This window comes from Mauremys reevesii, linkage group 1 (genome assembly GCF_016161935.1).
Source record: "Mauremys reevesii isolate NIE-2019 linkage group 1, ASM1616193v1, whole genome shotgun sequence".
NCBI classification, from domain to species: domain Eukaryota; kingdom Metazoa; phylum Chordata; order Testudines; family Geoemydidae; genus Mauremys; species Mauremys reevesii.
In genome coordinates this window covers 353353847-353375027 of record NC_052623.1, presented here as the reverse complement: position 1 = coordinate 353375027, position 21181 = coordinate 353353847, and the positions used below count along the sequence as shown (strand labels likewise).

At 49.8% G+C, this 21181-nt stretch overlaps 2 protein-coding genes across 10 annotated transcripts in view; both read right to left on the bottom strand.

Annotated features, from left to right (window-relative positions):
• The window catches only part of LOC120395660 (collagen alpha-1(VII) chain-like), a 128583-nt gene extending 127557 nt beyond the window's left edge, over window positions 1-1026 (bottom strand). For 8 of the 9 annotated variants that reach the window (XM_039520261.1, XM_039520263.1, XM_039520262.1 and 5 more), the window contains exon 1: window positions 906-1026. In XM_039520261.1, the coding sequence (XP_039376195.1) occupies window positions 906-935 (30 nt within the window). In that variant the 5' untranslated portion in view covers window positions 936-1026. Of the gene's footprint in view, window positions 1-593; window positions 653-905 lie in introns of those variants that run through there. The other variant, XM_039520266.1, reaches the window with a different exon arrangement.
• A 3445-nt stretch (window positions 1027-4471) lies between these two features.
• Window positions 4472-21181, bottom strand: part of LOC120380075 (collagen alpha-1(VII) chain-like) — a 68487-nt gene continuing 51777 nt past the window's right edge. The window contains exons 32-44 of the mRNA XM_039497604.1: window positions 20388-20414; window positions 19610-19663; window positions 18844-18915; window positions 18188-18247; window positions 16616-16651; window positions 12703-12747; window positions 12315-12350; window positions 11725-11769; window positions 10543-10578; window positions 9348-9383; window positions 8006-8038; window positions 5560-5631; window positions 4472-4564 (exon numbers count right to left, since the gene is read on the bottom strand). Of these exons, the coding sequence (XP_039353538.1) occupies window positions 4472-4564; window positions 5560-5631; window positions 8006-8038; window positions 9348-9383; window positions 10543-10578; window positions 11725-11769; window positions 12315-12350; window positions 12703-12747; window positions 16616-16651; window positions 18188-18247; window positions 18844-18915; window positions 19610-19663; window positions 20388-20414 (645 nt within the window). The remainder of the gene's footprint in view (window positions 4565-5559; window positions 5632-8005; window positions 8039-9347; window positions 9384-10542; window positions 10579-11724; window positions 11770-12314; window positions 12351-12702; window positions 12748-16615; window positions 16652-18187; window positions 18248-18843; window positions 18916-19609; window positions 19664-20387; window positions 20415-21181) is intronic.

Genomic DNA, 21181 nt, shown 5'->3' with positions numbered 1-21181 from the left:
AGCAGTCTGACATCCTGCAAAATATACCAGCATGCCCTAAAATGTCCTTGAGGGCTAGTGCATCGTCAAAACACCAAGATGTCATGGTGCAGTGCACAGTTGTCACGATTTGACGATATGTCATCATGTGATGATGCAATGTCAAGATGTTGCAACACAAATGCCCTGGTGCAACACATTTGTCCCACTTCAGCTGAAGTTAAAGAGCCAGTGCACTTTGACTGGCAGAGCTCTGCCCAGATATGTGCCCCAATGCCCAGGACACAGCCACATTGCTGTGCATCTTCACGCCAGCTGGGACAGAGCAGAGCGGTATTTTGCTTGAGTACCTGAATTTCACATAGTGTAACGGGTCACAGACTGAGCCATTTCACCTCATTATTGCAGGTTCCCGCCTCCCTTGCCCAAAACAAAACTGACACCCACCAGCTCCTTCCACATAAACCACTCCCCCCTTGTCAGATGGTAGCAAGGAGCCATTTTTAATATGGAAGCATCTTTTTCCTTTTGTGTCTAAGAAAATGGCGCAGTTCAGCAAAGTGTACTGACATGACCGGTCTTACTGGACCATTAGTTTCTACTTACATCTTTACCTCTTAGTCCGGTCTCTCCTGGTTTCCCAGGTGTTCCTGGTTCACCTTTCTCTCCCCTCAGGCCCATTTCCCCCTGGAGATAAACAGTGAATATAACTGTTGCTTTCTTCTACTGCATTTTGTACCCCCCAGTGTTCTAAGCTGCTATGTGATGTGGGTCTCTCTCTCTCTCTCTCTCTCTCTCTCTCTCTCTCTGGCAGCTGTGTTTAGGGATGCGAAACAGGCCCAGCTCATGCTGTTTGGCATCTAAACATCTCACCTAGGTAAGGTTTGCAAAAGAGGCATTCTATATTCATTCTTATCATTGCTCACCAGCATCACCATGTCCCCTTTGTAGGCCATGCTGGAGCCTTACGCATAAGTAACAGTATGAACCAAAGGCTGTGAACCGGAGTAGGCCGGGCTTCAGCACAATAGCAACGCGCCAGGTGTCAGCTAACTACGTTAGCACATTCCTGTCTGGAAAGGACGGTACAAAAATACACAGCTCTCTCAAGTAACTATGTAAACACATTCTTCAGGGATAGTACAAGAACACATCGACCCCTCAGAAGATAAGGCGGGAATGACAGGATAATGGATGAGGATATTTTGTTCTAACTAGCAGGTACAAGGATGAAAGTTCTAGCTAACAACATCTGGAGAGTAATACTTAACTTGTTTGTATCAATGTATAAAAAGAGAAGTCATAAAAGGAGCATCATTGTGCTAGCCGAGGTGACAGAACTCTGGTGTCCTGATCGAGCTGGTCCCATGTCGTGGGAGCCAGGGCGCTAGTACCATGCTTCCTCGATAATAAGCCTGGCCCAGCGTCTTCACCACCGAATCAAGCCTGCAGCCGTTTACGAGTGACATCGAGGTTTGCTGAATCAGTATGCTGCATTCCCAGCTAGTGCAGCTAACATCGGCGCTCCAGGACTGAGCAGCCTTAACAGCTCTCCACAGCACTAACATCATCCTTCCTCACCCAAACACCCTTCACCTCTGTCCACTGGCTCCCCCACTTCTCCACCACATTGAGTTAAAACGTCTTGTCCTCACCTTTGCGAGCCTTTGCTCTTCCACTCTGGCCTACATCGCCCGATCACCTAGGTGCACCCTCCGCCTAGCCCCCAAGCCCACCCATCCCAAAGCAGCCCACGGTTCTTCTGCCATGTTTGGGGAAGGACCAGTCTCCCAAAATAAAATTCCCCTTCAACGAAGTCTAGGGAACACCATGAGAGAAATATCATCATTAAGTATCAGAGGGGTAGCCGTGTTTGCTGCTTTTACAGATCCAGACTAAGAGTCCTGGGGCACCTTCTAGACTAACAGACGTATAGGAGCATGAGCTTTCATGGGTGAATGCGTGGGTGAGCTCATGCTCCTATACGTCTGTTAGTCTACAAGGTGCCACAGGACTCTTTGCTGCATGAGGGGCCAGATTGACAGAGGCACTTCGGTTGGGGGAAGGGGGTGGAGGAGCTGCCTGAGTATCTTTGTGAATCTGCATCTAGGCTTTTTTCCGTGCCCTTGTCCACCGGTCTGGCACATTGCAAAGAGACACAGAGGTATTTTTGAAGCCAGCCTTTAGAAGATATTTCAAGCTGGCCCTCTAAGTCCCCAGAAGGGATGGAAAGTAGGTTACATTGGGATCGAGGTCTCTAGGTTTCTGCACACCCAGAAGTGGCCTGGACACCTTCCTACTGGTGTGTTAAGGTCAGGCAAGGGGAGAGAACCAAGAGGCAGTTTTAGCCTGTCCTCTTGCAGCGTCCAGGGCCCCAGTTCTGCTGAATGGAGATTCCAGCAGAGCCACAACTTGCCTTGAAGCCTCTTCGGTCTTTACAGCTTCCCTGCCCCACGAATGTCCATTCTAATCCCACTTTAACAGCATCATTTTTTACATTGCAAAACCCAACTGACCAAACTCCATTTAGGCGACACAAGCAAGAGTTGTGATTTTGCTTTGCACGCTCAGCGGTCTGTGCTCACTCACCTTTGGGCCAGGTTTGCCGGATAAACCTACATTCCCCTGCGGAGAAATCAGACTGTAAGTCACTTGGCAAGAACAATACCCCTAGATGTCACTGAGTTCTGATCTCACAACCCTAGTAAAATACAGTCAGCAGCAGCTACAACTCACGCAAGTAATTCCGAAGACACCCTAGGAACGCGGGCGCGGCGGCCAACACGTTTAGACCTGGCTAGTGATTTTGGGTACCCAGTCTGAGACACATTCAAGGATGTGTTGGGAAGTGCTAAGCACCCGCTCTCTGAAACTAAGGTCCCTGGAAAGTGTCGCAATTTGGACTCTCTGAAATGACAGTCACTATTAAAAACCTTGGCCTAAGTGTGCCCAAGTCTGCCAGTTGGTGGCCAGGCTCTAAAATGGCCATTCTGTGGCCTGGGACACAATGTGAGTGTATGTCTTTGAACTACAGCAGTAAACACTAAGCAGCAGGTCTGCCTGGTGAGCCAAAGTGGCATCTTCCCTCGGCGGAGCTGTTCGAAGCTGCCTTTTGCAGCTCTTCGAGGCACCACGTTATGCAGCCACCTGCTCTTTGCTTGCGCTCTGTTAGCAGCTGGACTAATATGCTATCACGTGGGGAGCGGGGAGAAAGCATGTTTTTTTTAATAGCAAGGGCTTTGATTGGCTATTTTGAAACACAGGACTGTGGACAGAGTCCTAGAGTTTAAGGCCAGAAGGGACCTGACCAGATCTCATAGTCTGACCGCCGGTATATGACAGCAGGGGTGGCTCTACGATTTCCACCGCCCCAAGCAGGGCGGCGCGCCGCGGGGGGCGCTCTAGTGGTCACTGGTCCCGTGGCTCCGGTGGCTCTCCCGCAGACGTGCCTGCGGAGGATCCGCTGGCCCCGCGGCTCCGGTGGACCTCCCGCAGGCATGCCTGCGGATGCTCCACCGGAGCTGTGGGACCAGCGGCCCCTCCGCAGGCACGTCTGCAGGAGGTCTACCAGAGCCGCGGTCCCAGCGGACCTTCTGCAGGCATGCCTGCGGATGCTCCACCGGAGCTGCGGGACCAGCGGCCCCTCCACAGGCACGTCTGCGGGAGGTCTACCAGAGCTGCGGTCCCAGCGGACCTTCTGCAGGCATGCCTGTGGGAGGTGCGCCAGAGCCGCCTGCCGTCCTCCCGCTGGGACGCCACCCCAAGCGCGCGCTTGGCGCGCTGGGGTCTGGAGCCGGCCCTGTATGACAGGCCACCAGTCAGCCATCCCCACACCCAGCCCAACAGCGCTACAGCCCTCTGGACACTAAACAGTGGTGAGCCACAGGCAGAGAACAGGAGGGACTGTGGTGCAGCCATGCCCAAGGTCCTTGCAATGGCAGGGACCTGATTAAGGCCCGGCTTGACAAAGCCTTGGCTGGGATGATTTAGTTGGTGTTGGTCCTGCTTTGAGGTCTCTTCCAACCGTAATCTTCTATGATTCTAAGTAATAGATTCAGGGGGCAACGCTAGATCTGCACTACAGGGGGAGGTCACCTTCACCTTTGCTCTGCAGTCCCACAGCCTGGGATGAGCTGCGCTGTAATACGATCATGCCCTGTGGCCTCTGTAGAGTGTTTAAGGTGCATCGTTTTTGTATCAGAAGCTACTGGATTAATATGCTAATGACAGGCCATATGGGGTGAGGCCAGATTTCGCTAGGGTGACCAGATGTCCTGATTTTATAGGGACAGTCCCGATTTGGGGGTCTTTTTCTTATGTAGGCTCCTATTACTCCCCACCCTCATCCCGATGTTTCACATTTGCTGTCTGGTCACCCTAGATTTCACTTAGTGCAGCCCCACTGACTTGTCACGTTGATTTCAGTGCAGGTGCCCAGAGGTAACGGAGCAGAATCGAGCTCAGGGTCTCTTGTTTTCTGTCCTTTCCCCTCTCAGTTCCCATTCATCGCATGGCCCCCACTCACCCTTTCGCCCATGTCCCCCTTCAATCCCGGTTGCCCTGGAATGCCAAAACCTGGACTTCCCTGCAGGGAGAGCAAGGAATACAAATGCATCAAATTCACAGCGCTGCTTGCAGTAAAACATAGTGATTCTTTTGTCCTCCTCCCTTTTCCTGCCTCCCTAGGAAGATGAGATGAGACTGTCTCTCCCACCGGGCACCAGCAGCATTCAGCAACTTGCAGGAATGCAGACCTGGGCTCGGCAGCCAGCATGGAGGTTTTCAGGAGGCGGCAGTTCTCATGGAAAGGCTCTTAGGTCTTTTGTGCTAGTATCTGCCATGAACATCACATTGAACAGGTCATATCTGGGGGCAAACGCTGCTGCTAGAATTCTGACCAGGGAACGGAGAGAGTGCATCACTCTTGTTTCACCATCATCGCACCAGCTGCCTGTCCGACTCTGCGTTAGCATCACCGGTCTGCTCTCAACCTACGGAAGCCCTTGAGAATTCCCCTCCCCAAGCACCAGCTGGAGGTTGCCTGCCCCTGCTCCCTCTGTCACCCTGCTTCAGTAACATGTCACGCGGTGTGTCCACTGCTTCTACCATTTATCTCCACCCTCTCTTGAGCCCACCCACTCGGGGTTCAGAGATGCTGACCTGCTTCATACTATAATTACCAGACAGTGTGCTTTGTGCTACAGAAGACACAAAGGGAGATACAGTCCCACCCCCAGACAGCTTCCAACTCAACAGACAAGCGTTTGTGTTTAGGGCCAGACGGAAAGGAGGCAGCTCCCACATGATGCATTTCCAGCGAAGAGAGGTAGGAAGTGAAAGGAGATGTGTATTTCTGGACCTCATTGCCACCCTCCCTCCTTACAACATATTTATCTCAAAGTCTTTGGCCTCAGTGTGCCACTGCAAACATCGGGGGCTACCATGCATGGACCGTGCACACCAGTTTGGCTTAATGAGAAGCTCAGTCCACATTGTGGCCTTCTTCGCAGAGACCCACAATATACGATTTGAACCAATAAAGGAACTGAAAGTTTCCAGTGCCACAAGCACGGCCTTTACCTTCTCTCCTTTATCTCCTTGTTTCCCTTTGTTTCCCTGTGGTCCTGTGGGGCCGACAGGTCCAATATCCCCCTAAGTGTGAAGAAGTCACAAAGTTAGTAATGTCCTATCCAGGGCTTGCCCTTCCTGTGGGACTGCTGGAATCCAGGCAATGTGTAGTTCACAGTTTTCAATACACTCGGGTGACTAGTTTCTTTGAGAAATCTACCCATTTATCTTCAGATTTTATCCTGCCGCCCATCACCGTAGTATCTGGGTGCCTACTATGTAAAATCAATATCTATAGTTAAGTCCCTAGTGGATTTCATGCAGTCTGAGGCTCTGAAAACAATATCCTTAGCTGTGAAAAACTGTGCAACAGGGGAAGGAATTAGCAGAGTTAGCCGGACTTTGCTCTCACGTACACCGGTTTAACTCCATTGGAGCAACTCCTAATTCACACTGGTGTAAGTGTTTTGAGAATCTGGCCCAGGAGTTGTCTGCTATGAAGCTTCAAAAGAGGCTGATATTTTACCAACAAAAATTATAAAAGGTCTGAAGATTAGGACATATGAGGCAAGGAGAAAGCTAAGGACCTCGCAGACCCCTCTGCCAGCGTGCCACAGAATGGAATGAAATGTTCTGAGACTCAGACAGCAACCAAGAGAGTATTGCCAAGTCCCATAATGGGAGGTGGGTCTCATGAGAGGATCCATCTCTTATAGGAGTGCCCCACAGAATGGAAACAGTTGGAGAACAATGGGGATAAATGCACTGGGCACGCTCAAGCTTGAAGAAAAGCAAAGCAGCAGTTTGTCATGTTGTAAGGGGGGTGTTAGGAAAGGGAGTTGAGGGATATATTAGCCTTCTTAGGCAACAAGAGCAGTACTAGCCAGGAGGGCTGCAGCAGGGAAAATGTAGCCTAAGGTCTGTAGTTCTAAGTGTGGCAATGAGCTGCTAAGGCCGCGGTCCACAGACTTTTCAGGGTTGCAGCCCACCCAGGAGCTGGGGCTGGGAGTGGGACCATGGCTCTGGGGGGGCAGGATGCTGACAGGGGTAAGGGGGCTGAGGCTGGGGCCGGGGCTGGGAATGGAGCCATGGCCAGGGGCCAAGGCTGGGGCCAGGAGCAGAGCCCTGTCTTGGGGCAGGTCTGGGGTTGGGTGCGGAGCCCCAGCCGGGGGCAGGGCTGGGCGCAGGGCCAGAGCAGAGCTGGAGGTAGATCAGGGCTAGGTGGTGCTCCCGCCCTGCCCCCCCCGTGGGGCTGGCTGGGGCTCTGCCAAAAAACTAGGGGTGTGCACCCCAGTTTGGGAACCACTGTGCTACGGGAAGTACCAGAGTTAGAACATTCCAGACCAGACACATCCATAAGGGTGGGGAAAAAAGGGAAATTAAATCAATCCTGCCATCAAGCAGGTGCATGGCATGGCTAATGCAGCAGGTGGTCTCTTCCACCTCTAAAAAGTCCCTGGATTTTGGAAACTGAGTTTACTCTAGCAATGTCAACACCTCTCCACTCTAGACAGAGTCCAGAGTCTGTCCTGGGCACTGGGTCTGTGCTTTACTAACCTCCTTAACCAGTACCCCACAATCTAAGCCTTTTCCACAAGCTGACCCTGGAAACAGAATGGTTGGAAGCAAATTTACATCTACCATGTGTCTAGATGTTAGGTGAGGGTTTAAAATTGCTTGCATATAAACAAGAGAAAGATTAATGGGGCAGAATCATCACTGCTGATCATGTCTCATTATACGCAGACTTTGAATACAGCTTCCATCTGAGGAGAGACTAAAGAGATGGGGACTGTTCATCTTATAAAAGAGCCTGGGGGGCGGGGGGAAGATATGCTGGAGGTCTATAAGATGATGAAGGGTGTGGGGAAAGTGAATAAGGAAGTGTTATTTACTCTGCCACACAACACACAACCCAGGGGCCACCTAATGAAATGAATAGGCAGTAGCTTTAAAACAAACATAAGGAAGGACTTCTTCACACAACGCACAGTCAACCTGTGGAACTCATTGCCAGGGGACGTTGTGAAGGCCAAAACTATAACTGGATTAAAAAAAAAAATTAGATAAGTTCATGGAAGATAGGTCCATCAATGGCTATTAGACAAGACGGTCAGGGTCACAATGCCATGCTCTGGGTGTCCCTCAGCCTCTGACTGCTAGAAGCTGGGACTAGATGCTAGGGGCTGGATCACTCAATTGCCCTGTTCTGCTTAGTCCCTCTGAAGCATCTGGCCCTGGACACTGTCAGAGAGAGGATACTGGCTAAATGGACCACTGGTCTGACCCAGTATGACCATTCTTATGTTCCAGTCTCTGTTCACTTGAGCTCTGTCATTTCATGAGGCCAGGTCTCCATATATCCCAGGAATCTCAGTGAGTAACATGGTACTCAGCCCTAGTCTTCTTAGGCAAAGGTCTCCTGCAAGTTTAAAGTTGTTCTGCATAGTTAACTTACTCTGGCACCCTTCTTGCCTGGAGGTCCAACAACCTAGGAGAAAAGGAAGCCACATAAGTGTCCTCTTTATTTAGAGGAATTATGTCCCTGCCACAGGTGGATATTAGAATCATGGAATCATAGAATATCAGGGTTGGAAGAGACCTCAGGAGGTCATCTAGTCCAACCCCCTGCTCAAAGCAGGACCAATCCCCAACTAAATCATCCCAGCCAGGGCTTTGTCAAGCCTGACCTTAAAGACCTCTAAGGAAGGAGATTCCACCACCTCCCTAGGTAACCCATTCCAGTGCTTCACCACCATCCTAGTGAAAAAGTTTTTCCTAATATCCAACCTAAACCTCCCCCTCTGCAACTTGAGGTCATTGCTCCTTGTTCTGTCATCTGCCACCACTGAGAACAGCCCAGCTCCATCCTCTTTGGAACCCCCCTTCAGGTAGTTGAAGGCTGCTGTCAAATCCCCCTCACTCTTCTCTTCTGCAGACTAAATAACCCCAGTTCCCTCAGCCACATTCAGATCATGTTACACTGGGGTTTGAGTGGGGGAGGACACAACTCAAGTTTCAAAGCAAAATAAGCTCAGTCTAGTTCCATTACCGCATAGGACCTTGCGCCCTGTGTTCCAATGGCAAAAGCCGACTCCTGTACTGTATCCAACACCAGAAAGGACTATACACCTGGTCCGAAACCCATTGAAAAAGACTCCCATATATTTCAGTGGGCTTTGGATCAGGGCCTATGTAAGCCCAAGTGTGGGATCCAAAGGTAATTCACCTTCAGGGTAGCGGGGCCAGTTAACTGGTCAAGACTTACCCAGAACAGCCCAAGGACTTTAATTACACCAGGGCTGAGCCTCGATGGATCCAGCAGGCCTCAGTATCTATCAGAATAAATGTAAGTGCCCTCGCAGTGCCCAAATCAGCCCTGTGCTGACTCTCATAACGGGAGATCAGATTAAATGGATTGGATTAGACTACAACATCTTTGGGTCCAGGGTTGTCTTTCTAGCACCATTCTCAGCGGGGCCCCAGTCTGGATCAGGGCCTTCCAGGAAATCGCATATTACAGAAGAAATAGCAGTAATCACCAATGCGGAACTGGCTTTCCGAATTCCACCACCGAGGAGCCTGCTTTTCAGAGGCCAGTGCAACGTGTGAATCCATGTGACTTTAACAGTGAGTGTGAACAGACGGGTCAGTAAGACTTCCCGAGTTCTTTAGCTTTTCATGCTGCCTGCTGTAAAGCTGTGCGTTAAGCGGCACAAGCCATGTCTGTATTGTACACTGAGTGATGCAGTATCTATTGTGCAGGTGAGTTACTAGAACTACTGGCCACTCATAGTTACCCCCATGGCCGGAGCACCTGGAAAGCCCTGACTTCCCTGTAAGAAAAAAAGAGGAAATACATAAAGTTAAAAGTTAGAAAATTAAATGCTTTTATGCTTATAAAAACCTAAAGCGTCATTTCTTAAACCACCCCCCAGCTCAGGCACAGAAGGACAGAAGTAAAACATTAGGATGATGCTTAGGGCCCTACCAAATTCACAGTCCATTTTGGTCAATTTCACGGCCAGCGGATTTTAAAAATCATAAATGTAATGATTTCAGCTATTTAAATCTGAAATGTCATGGTGTTGTAACTGTAGGGGTCCTGACCCACAAGGGGATTGTGAGGGGGGGGTAACAAGGTTATTGTAGGGGGGGCTATGGTATTGCCACCCTTACTTCCCCGCGGCCTTCAGAGCTGGTCTCCCCCATGAAATCTGTATAGTATAGGAGAAATGTATACAAAAGACCAGATTTTATGGTCTGTGATGCATTTTTCATGGCCATGAATTTGGTAGGGCCCTAATGATGCTGTATGTCTTTCATTGGCCCAATGACCTGTTGTCATTACGAAGGACTGTGATGAATAAGAGTGAGAGATATACACTATTGGCTGGGGTTTGGGCATTCACCTGGGATGTGGGAGACCAAGTTCTAGTCCCCGCTCCAGTTACTGTTTACACTAAGTGGAACAGGTTGAGAGAGCTCGACAGCAGAATAGCCCATGGCCCAGTCACCTGAGAGGTGGGAGACCCACGTACAGGTGCCTTCCCCCCAACAGGCAGAGGTGGGAATTGAACCAGGGTTTCCTACATCCCAGGTAAGCACCCCTAACTACTGAGCTACAGGAGACCCCACCACTACTCATTTTGTGAATCTAGTTCTTTTAAAATGCCAGAAAAAAAAAAACATTTTTGTTAGACTCAAAATGGATTTTTTTCCCTAGTTGATGAATTTTTTTGCAGTTTTCCGATTTGGTTTGACCCAAAAGGAATTTAACAAAAATTTCAGAGCTGCCAGTGAACTGAAAAATCCGTTATTCCCCCTGCCCTGCTTGGAACACGATGTACCAGAAGAGAGGAAACTTGTAAAGGGAGCTAGACGCAGTCCCTATTTTAAGGTCGTTATTTGATTATCAGGAGTCCTGACTCCTGTTCTTTGCCCTGGCTCCTCGATCTAAATGACCCCTCCTCACCTCGCCCCCGTATTACTTACTTGGTCTCCTTTCTGCCCCACCATTCCTGGAAGACCCTGTAAAACATCAAAGCAACATGTCCAACAGGTTACAAATACTTCAGTCGTTTAATTCCAGGGACCACAAAGGGACCACATTGTACAGCAGGGACAACCACAGTGTCAAGTTGTGTCTTCATGGCGCATTTAGCCGTTGGCTTCTCTGATAAGACTGCCCCCAAAAGGGAGCTAAACGTGATGATGATTCTAATGCCATGAAAACTCGTCCATTGGGGAGTGGAACGAGGTCACCAGCACCTGGAACATAGACGACCCCTCAGCCATCAGATGGGAACATTGATCACGAACCTGGGCCCAATTTGAATAGGGCGACCTAGAAGCGGTAAACTCTATGGCCCACTACTGGGCTTTTCAACACAAGCCCAGCCCTACGCCATGGAGTAGCTCTTCTTCAGGGACCTCCAACCAGATCCACATGCACATGCAAATCTCATTAGAAATTCTGTTCTCATGAGATTTCCCACCCAATTTTTAACTGAAAGAAGTTTGACTACAAGACCAGAAGGCACCCATACCAGCCCCCACTCTAAGGGCTTTTGGGGGCGAGAGAGAGATCTGCCAGTCAGTAGTAAACCTAAATCAAACTCTGCGACACCCAAATCTCACCACCTCACTGCCATTCCAGGAGGCTAAAAGGGGATGGGGCTAGTCTTCAACCTGAATGCAGCTAGGGTGACCAGATGTCCCGATTTTATAGGGACAGTCCTGATATTTGGGGCTTTTTCTTATATAGGTGCCAATTACTCCCCACCCCCAGTCCTGATTTTTCACACTTGCTATCTGGTCACCCTAAATGCACCCATTGCAGACTCACGTTAATGAAGAGCCTAATTCTCATTAATACCATATTTCTTTCACACCATTCTGGCAGGTAAAAGGCCCACTTTAATGCCTCTTTACCCAGAATGGCGTAAAGGGACATTCGTGTAAATGAGAGCCAGGTTGAGCATCTCTAGCAATGGGAGATGCCAAACAGAGACTACAATATTTGCAAGAGCTGTTGAAAGTGGCTCCAAAGGCACCACAATATCTAAAACGAGCTGGCTCTGCGATGGTCTCATCAAGAAAGGGTTTGGGATGGTTCCATTTGTTACAGGCAGGCTCATTCTGACAGCAGCTTGTCAAGCAACTTGATCGGCTTACAGCAATTCCTTGAAGTCCCTTCGGTCCCATTTCTCCACGTTCCCCCTGCAAGCGACAGAAAATACATAAGGGTATTAGGTGCACAAGAGTTGCCAGAACAGACCAATGGTCCATCTACTTCAGTGTCTCTTTGACAGAGGCTGGTGCTCAAAACTGCAGAGGAAGTCACCTGCAGGGGAGATATCTTCCTGTCCCCAGCTGGTGATGAGCCCATGTCCTGAAGCATGAGGACTGGTAGCTTATTTTTATCCTAGCTGCAAATGCTAATAAAAATGCCCAATTTTATTTTGATCCTTGATTTAATAATTAAATGAAAGTGCAGAAGGAATGTGCTTTGGGGGTCTGTAAAACAACAAATATGCATAGAAAATATTCCTCAAAAGAAAACTGAATACACATTCAACAGGCTAAGACCCCTCAGATATTGGGTTCAATTCTGCTGCCAACCACACTGGTTTTAGACCAGTGTAACTCCACCAACTTTATCTTTAATCTATACCAGTATAACCAAGAGCAAAATCAGGCCTATTCTCTCTCCTCTCTTATGTCCAAGCAGCATTTATTTCTATCAGTTTAAGGACCCCTCTCACCTTCTCCCCTTTGACACCTGCTTGGCCTTTTTTACCCTGGAAAATGAAAGATGCTTTTGTTAAGATAAAGATCCATTTGCAATGAAATATCAACCAACAAACATGCAAACCCTGCACTCTGCAGGAGAAAGAGCTTTGGATATTCCTTCGAGGAGTTTGCAAAGCAAGAGGACAAATATCTTTGTTTTAATATCAATAGACTTTGCATTCATATATTTCCCTTCAGGTGAGGATTTCAAAGAGCCAGACAAATAATTAATTCTCACAATATTGTGTGTATTATGGTAACACCAGCTGAGATTGAGGTCCCATTTTACAGGAGGAAGTTTGGGCTCTAAATTCAAGGATTTTTTTTTTAAACTTTGATTTTGGTTCACCCAAACCCTACCTTTGGGCCAGTCAGTCCTTCTCCTCCAGGCAATCCTGGTTCACCCTAAACAACAACAACAAAAATGTGATTTCCCTGACTGTCCCATGTAGTCAGTCCCAGAAAGAGCTAATTAAAAACGCCAGTAGTTATAGGCCTAAGACCCCTTACAGAAAACACCCTGTCACACCTTTTTTTTTCTTAAAGAGGTACAATTGCACATGCAAAAATGCACATACAAAAATGCACATACAAGTGCATGCCCACATTTGTGTACACAGTACCATGATTGCACATGCAAAGGGCAAATTAGATGGCTGTTTGCATGTGCAAATACCCAGTTCCCATGGATTGTTATAAACATGCACATGCGTTTTTCCCCATGCAAGCAGTATTGTGTGTTGGAGGGGCAGTTCTTTAGAAAGCAAGTTCTCCATTAGCTAGACAAGACAGTCTGAAGTGAGTCATATGTCTGTCTCCCAGAGCTGGTGCTCTGCAGAATCCTCTCCAAGCAATAAGCCACTTCATGCTGGAGAGGCATGGAAGAGAAACAGTGATAAGAAGAATGAATTAGCCAGACCCAACCATTGGCCAGTTAGGTTCGGTGTCCTGCCTACAGCAGTGGCTGACGTCCCATGCTTCAGGGAGAGGGCAACTGCTCACTCAATCGTGCATTTAGCTACTCGTTCAGTGCTACATGTAGGGGCCAGGAGATCTTCCCAGCCCATGGAGGTGAGCACTTCATGCCTATAGATTTGATTATCTTTCACATACCTAAGCCACTCTCAGGGCTTTTTTATTACATCAAGAAATCACAGTATTCGACTCCCTGATCCTTGTCCAGCAGCGAATGTCACAGGCTGATGCATCAACATTTTCCTCACCCTCAGGTGGCAAAATCCTCCCCACTCACCCCGCGTCACTTCCCCAACCACCATTGCCATCCATTTGTGAGGGGCCTGTCTCATGTACACTTTGTACACAGTAGGGCGGCTTACCAGCAGGTCAGGGTTCTGTACTAGATATGGACTGGTTACAGACAGGGGCAGCTCTGTGTTTTTTGCCGCCTCAAGCACGGCAGGCAGGCGGGTGGCTTTTGGTGGCGCGCCTATGGGCGGTCCGCTGGTCATGCGGATTTGGCAGCGTTTCTGCAAGAGGTCCGCCAGTCCCGTGCCATCGGTGTCCCCACCGCAGGATCGGCGGACCGCCCACAGGCATGCCACCGAAAGCCACCTCCCTGCCACCCTCACAGCGACTGGCAGGCCGCCCCCCGTGGCTTGCCGCCCCAGGCACGTGTTTGCTGCGCTGGTGCCTGGAGCCGCTCCTGGCTACAGGGCTCCCTTCTCAGAGCAAGACACACCAGATGTGTTTACTAAAAGATCCTTTAATGCATTGCCAGCAATGGCGGAGGTTAGCTTTAAAAAAGTGTGTTGCCTTGTGGCTGAACAGGATAACAGGTTAATATGCCTTTACAGACACCTTTCACCTTGCCAGCCTCCTCCAGGAACTAGGGTTGCCAACTTTCTAATCGCACAAAACTGAACACCCCTGCCCCACCCCCTCCCCCAAGGCCCCGCCCCTTCTGAGGCACAGCCCCCACTTGCTCCACCCCCCTCCCTCCATCGCTTGCTCTCCTCCACCCTCACTCACTTTCACCAGGATGGGGCAGGGGGTTGGGGTGTGAGTGCTCTGGCTGGGGTGTGGACTCAGGTGAGACCAGGGTTGAAGGGTTTGGGGTGCAAGAGGGGGCTCCTGGCTGGGGCTGAGGGGGTTCAGAGTGTGAGAAGGGGGGAGGGCTCCGGCTGGGGGTGTTGGCCTGCCTTAGCCCCCCTGCGCTGCTGACAGGACTTTTAACGGATCAGTTGGTGGTGTCAACCGGAGCCACCAGGGTCCCTTTTCAATTGGGCATTCCAGTCAAAAACTGGATGCCTGGCAACACTACCAGGAACCTAGGAAATCCCAGGCTGGATCAGAGCAGAGACCACCAGATGTTTCAGAGGATGGCATTCAAACTGGACGTTAGGAAGATGTGGGGTAATCTGTCCCCCACTTTCAGACTCATCCTAATGTAAGCAGAGTCAGGATGAGCTCTACCCTGACATCTGGTGGTAGATTATGGGGAGTGCAGAGTGGAAGTTTCAAGTATTCGTATTAGCATTTCAGTTATTTGCATGGGCACTCCCACCCCACTTAGCATACCGCAAAGCAGCATGGGATGGTTATTTTCACAGCTGTGGGAGCCCCAAGTTCGTTGTTATTGGGGCAGGAGGAATGAAATGTTGTCACCCTGATTGGGTAAATGGGGAACTACAAAATTGTCTTGTGATGGGGGGTTTCATTGTCAGCTGGATAGCGCTTACTAGATGGGGCACATGGGTTCCAAAACCCATTGAAAGAAGAGAGGCTGGGGACAGATATCTGTACTGGGTGGTGCAGGCTTCTTGTGTGAGCCAGCAGCACCAGTTCCACCTGTGCCTCTCTTCACTGTGGAACATCAGAGTTAATTTTTAATTCCCTTAAGAATCTAGATACAGGTTACTGAGCTGAACTCACTGGCAGTGGGGCTCCCCTACTATGAGCTGGAATCACTAAGAGCTGAAATCACTGAAGAGCTGGACTTGCTGAGCTGAGAGCACTGAGTACTGTGCTAATGAGTGGGGGAGCCTGAAGCCATACTGTGGAGCAGAGCAGAGTGGAGCCAAGCAGCTCGCGAGGACGGCTGGAGTGGCTCACAGGACAGCTGGTGGACCAGAGCAGCTGGCAGAGCGGAGCAGCCCACAGAGCAAGCGGAGCTGAGCTGTTTGCGGGGACGACTAGTGGAAGCAGAACCCCATGAAGAGGCAGGGCAGTTGGCCCCGAAACCACGTAAGGTGCCCCTTTCTACCCAGGCTGGGGAGGGGGACCTCTGCAGAGAGACTCTTGAACTCTGGGGCTGCACTGACCCAGGACAGAGACTTTTGGATTGTGGGACTTTTGGGACTGTGGGTGATTTGGGGGTTGCTGGACTCAAGGGCCCCGAGAGAAGGACATGGCCCAATTTGCTGGGATGGGTCTTTGCTCACGGTTTGACCTATGAACTCTAGCTGAGGTATTTTCCCAATTTAATGCTTGTTGTTTATCATGTATTAAACCTTTTCTGCTACACCAAGACTCTGTGCTTGCGAGAGGGGAAGTATTGCCTCCTCGAGGCGCCCAGGGGTGTGTGTAAGATTTTCCCAGGTCACTGGGTGGGGGCTCGAGCTGGTTTTGCATTATGTTGTGGGGAAGGGACCCCTATGTATTGAACCCGGCCCTTGCTGCTATCGTTTCGGCCTGGCAGAAGGGTTACACTAATCCCTAATAGTTAGAGGTTAAGACTTGAAGTATGAGTTTTAATCTGTCTTCAAAAAATGGATGGATGTTAGCATTAACTACTGCAACCCTGGATATTCTGGCTAGCCGCATAAATGGGAATATAAGATACAGGACTCGAAGGGATCTCTGTGTCACTGTGTCCAATCCCCTGTTATCACAGGAAGCCACATCATATAGTCCCATTCATAAATGTATCAAGCTCCATCTTAAAACTACTTAGGTCGTTTGCCCCCGCACTACTCCTATGGGGAGGCTGTTCCAGAACTTTACTCTTCTGATGGGTAGAAGCCTCCTTCTAATTTCCAGCCTAAAATGTATTCATGACCAGTTTCTACCCATCCAGTATTTTTTTGAGTCTTGCTGGATTCTTGGCCTCAATGTCATCCTGTGGTAGGGAGTTCCACTGTCTAATTATGCCTTGTGTGAAGAAGGATTTCCTTTCACCAGTTTTGAATTTGGGTAGTGTCATTGTATTCTATGCCACAAGTGATGTCCGTCCACCTTCCCCGTCAGAAGGCCACCACCCATTTCCAAACCACCCTAGCACAGGTCAGCTTGGAGGAGTGTTTTTGATACCCGCCTTTTGTCCTTGTGCTCCGGGTTGTCCCATTTCCCCCTGAAAAACAGAGAGAGAGAGGAGAGCTCAGCCTCTGGGACGCATTGCTGGCTCCTGTCCTCTTCATCATCACCACCATTCTTCAGTGTTTTTCTCCTTTTTCAACCCCAGCAGCAGTTTCATGAGTTTCAACCACACCTCTCCATTGTGATCCAGCTATTTACAAAGGGCTTTCAGCAATGCCCGTCCCTCGCCTATTAGATTGTCACCCCCAACAGTTTGCTAAATCCAGTTCCATCAAACAGCGAAGACACAGGCGTCTTGCAAGGACAGAGCAATCCCTACCAGGTGTTTAGGGGAAAGGGCAGGGTTCTGGAAGCCCAAGCAGGATTTTTGTGCCACAAATCCGGCTGAACAGGAACTCCAGGCACTGCCTGGCACAGCAGGGATTTGGGGGTAGAACTGGTGGATCTGCCACCAACCATTTCCCTTAGCAGAGGGGGAGGCCAGGTGCTGGACAGGCTGCAGCGAACACTGTGGAATAGCTCCACTTCTGTTCCATGGCCTAGGTGCCGTCCCTCTCTACAGCCCCACTGGAACACCCCAGAGTACAGGCCGTGAGGCTCAAGCTGCTCATTGGGACCAGTGTTTGGGCGTTAATGCCATGCAGATCAGATGCTAATTAGCTCATACTGACTCCTCCTCAAGCTGGAACCCTGCAGCCACATGGTGCTCACAGCCTGGGGAAATTCTCTCCTACCTCTGAGAAAACAACATCCAGTCCGAGTCCGACAAATGAGGCTGCATCTCCACTGGGCTTTGCTGCCAAAGACCTTGCTATTCCTGGTTTAGTTCTACTGCAGTAGCCACACTGGGCACCAAGGTTCCCAGTACTGATGGTGTTTAAGTCACTGAGTCCTCCCACCCTAATGAGAGACGGTCTAAACACCAGGATAAAAATGCTGGTGGCCACTAACACCTTGTCTGCACTAGCCTTCCCACTAGAGCTGGTGGAAAAAAGCAGGAGGGTCCATACAAAATGTTTTCAAAAACGGGGGGGGGAAAATACATATTTCACTTTTTGGCAGAAATTTGAATACAGGGCTACATCTCCCATGATGCACCATGATCTCCCCTTTTAGGGGCAGGAGGAAGTACATCATGGGAGTCCCTGGCCACGGTGCTTCCTGGGAGATGTAGTCACTCTGGGGAGCTCAACCCATAGAGGAGAATGGGGACATGAGGCAATGTGGCAGCATGTCCAATTTGACATATTTCAGTTTCAGCCAAAATATTTAGGTTTTCTGACTGAAAACTATAGAAATTTTCATGTGAAAGCAGATAAATATTGCTCAGAGAGGTCTAGCATGAGTATATCTAGGCAAGTTGGGAATCACACCCCTGGCTTTAAGTATGGACGTAACCTGTGATCATCTAGTTGGACCTTCTGCATAACCGAGGCCATAGAACTACAAGGACAGATGTAGTTATTAACAGATTGAACCAAAAAACTAAATCTGGAGTGTGAAGGAAAAGGGGAAGGACAGAGGTTGCCTATTGCACATGTACAAACCTGGTTGCAAAGATTAAACATACCTTTCCTCCTTCTGCTCCCTTAAAGCCAGGTGTGCCTGGAATGCCGATCCCTGCCTCCCCCTGAAAAACAAGCACAGCCTAAGTGAAGGTAACACTCCAGAGGGAGAAGGGAGAAAGGAACAAAAAACAAAAACGAAAAGAAAAGGCGAGACTGTAACTGAAGTCAGTCCAATCTACAGCACCATCTCTGAACTCTCACTGGGGGCCAGCAATTTAATGCAGGACCATTTTGTCTGGAGAAGTGTCTGGTGATGTAGCCTCAGCATTACAGAGTTGTATTTATAAGGTTGGCTTAAGTTTAAAAAAAAAAAGGACTGCAGAGGTTTCAGGTGAGATGTGAAAGAGGATGGGGATAAAGGAGGCAGGGACACCAAAGGAGGCCATCCCATGGGAGAGGAGAAGGCCCTGGCATCTGCAGTGGCCAAACCATGCAGATGCACAGAGAGGAGATGAGTCAGAGGAACAGGGAAGGCTGACTAGACAGACAATGTCTATTCTGTTCCATGATATTGGCCGCAGCGAGTCCATGGAGCAGGGGGAACCATGGTGACGCTTCTCCATCCTTGCACACGGTACATCCTGCCATTACGGCAACTCGGCTATTTCTGTTCCCTCTGGGCAGATGAAAAGTAAAGACATATTACACGAGTAATGACCTTTTCTCCCCTTGGCCCGGGAATTCCAGGAGCACCATCCGGCCCGAGGGGGCCACGCAAACCGGCTTTCCCCTGCGAGAGAGGAAGAGAATCTGGTTCAATGCAGTGCCTGTCACACCCAAGGCATTTAGGGCTAGTGCCAAGGCACATGATAAAAATGAGGCCCCACAGAGTGCTGGGAATTAGCTCATACAGCATCTTAGCCAGTGAACGCTTGTGCCCTCCACAGAGGGGAGGGTGACGCTACCCCGAGGCACCTCTCTTTGGCTTTCTCCGCTACCTCCAGCTTTTGGGCCTCTCTCCTGGCCAGCTCTAACTGCTGCTTCTCATATTCCATGAGCACAGCTCCAATCCCCTTGTAGTTGTGACTGCAGCTTCCAGGCCACGGAGAGCACAGAGGTTTTCTAACTCTAGTTTGGGAAGTTTAGCATACGTCTCCAGCTTACTCATCCTGCCTTTCCCTTTGTTCTAGTTTCCTTACTGAAAATAAACAAACGGAAAACAACAAACCGTAACCTTTTTTCTTCACCCATTCCCAACCTTCTCACCTTGGACTCTTAGTATCTATGTTACCTGGTAAATAAATTCCAGGCGCGTGACCCATGGCTAACCAGCAAACAGGGTGTGGGTCCTGCCGACTACGCCTCAATGACATTTTCCAGGATGCATTGCTCTCCACCCCACCCTAAGCAATGGCCTGCGTCTGACAGGCTCCGTCTGGCCCAAAGCGACTATTGGCGAAAGTTCAGCACCAGTCTGTACTCACGGTCTCTCCCGCATCTCCTTTGTCGCCCTTGGCGCCGCTTTTCCCTCGAGGCCCCTGTATAATGCATGAGAGACTCTCACGGCCTAGAACACCACTGCAGGTTTCCAGGAGCCACCCTCAGTATCAATCATATGTTCAGTGATTAATGCTCATGCATTAAAGAATCTTTTGGATACAACGACACCCCAGAGACTCCTGCAGCCTGCTTCAGGACACAAGCTGCAGCAGAGACCAGTGGTACTGGGGAGAATCATACTTGACTTACTGTGTTATTGTGGCCAGTGATGGTTGTAGGCCTATGCTACTTGGGCATCTCCCTCCCTGCATATCTCTCTCTCTCTCTCACACACACACACACACACACACACACACACACACACACCTCTACTCCTGACCAGTAGCCAAAGCAACACTACTAGCACCACCAGACAGATCAGGGATCGGGAGGAGGAGTGTGGGGAGAGGGGAGGGGACCAAAAAAAGGAAATGTCTCTTCTTGGATAGGTCCCAGGCTGAGCATCACTGGGGCATGTATTCAATCCATTAGGCAGCTTAAAAATAAAATGCAGGGCCATCAGTCAGTTGCTGAGACTGACAGACAGACATGTTGCATGCTGTCTAGTTGAAGTCATGTTGGTTCCAGGATATTAGAGAGACAAGGTGGGTGAGGTAATGTCTATTGGTGAGAGAGAAGCTTTCGAGCCACACAGAGCTCTTCCTCAGGTCTGACAGACAGACACACAGGGGATGAAACTAGGAGTAAATCTCAGCTACTTACTCTACGACCTGCGTCTCCAGGCTCGCCCTGAAACAGAGGACAGAGAATGATACAGCCTCAGAACAAGACAGGAGCCATCTTGTTTCCTTCTCAGGGCCCCCTCCCCTTCTGCTGGAGCCTCCTCTTGAAGATCTAAGCAATCCGGGCTGCAGTCTGCCCCACTGGGATCGCTCTGCCCCACGCATGTGAGGGGAGCCGCCTCCCATGTTTGCACCCAAGCAAGATGCTGCAGGATTCACCGCTTGGCCTGTGCTCTCCTTCCAGTTCAAAGCAGGTGCCAGGATGGTTTTTTTTGTTTCCTTCTGCAAATTCAGTGCTGGGGCTGACGGTCCCAGAGGCCAAAGCCCTCTACCCCCAGGACAAGAATAGCTGCAATACGAGCTTCCGCTACACTGCACAGCCCAGAGGTCTCCACCCCGGAGAGCCAACTTGGAGACCACCTCTTGGGCTGAGAGGGGAGTTCAAGCCCCACTCTGCCATTGTCCTCTGTTTAAACTGTCTAGGAGGTGGCTGGGTAGGGAGGCAACTATTGACAACTGGACTGTGCACACTGCAAGCTGGGCTTAAATATTTCCCCTCAGCCATGGAACCACCTCTAGATGGTAACAACTTTCACTCACTCCTGTCCCAGGCTGCATTCAAACTGGCCCCCAGGTCCTCTGAAGCTGCAGTTGGACCCCATTGTCTTGTGACGAGAGGTCAGGGTACAGAGAGGGGCCTGATCCTGCACTCAGACGTCACCAGTAAAGCCCCATTGGTGTCAATGGCACAGGGTTAATTTGCAGATGTCTAGG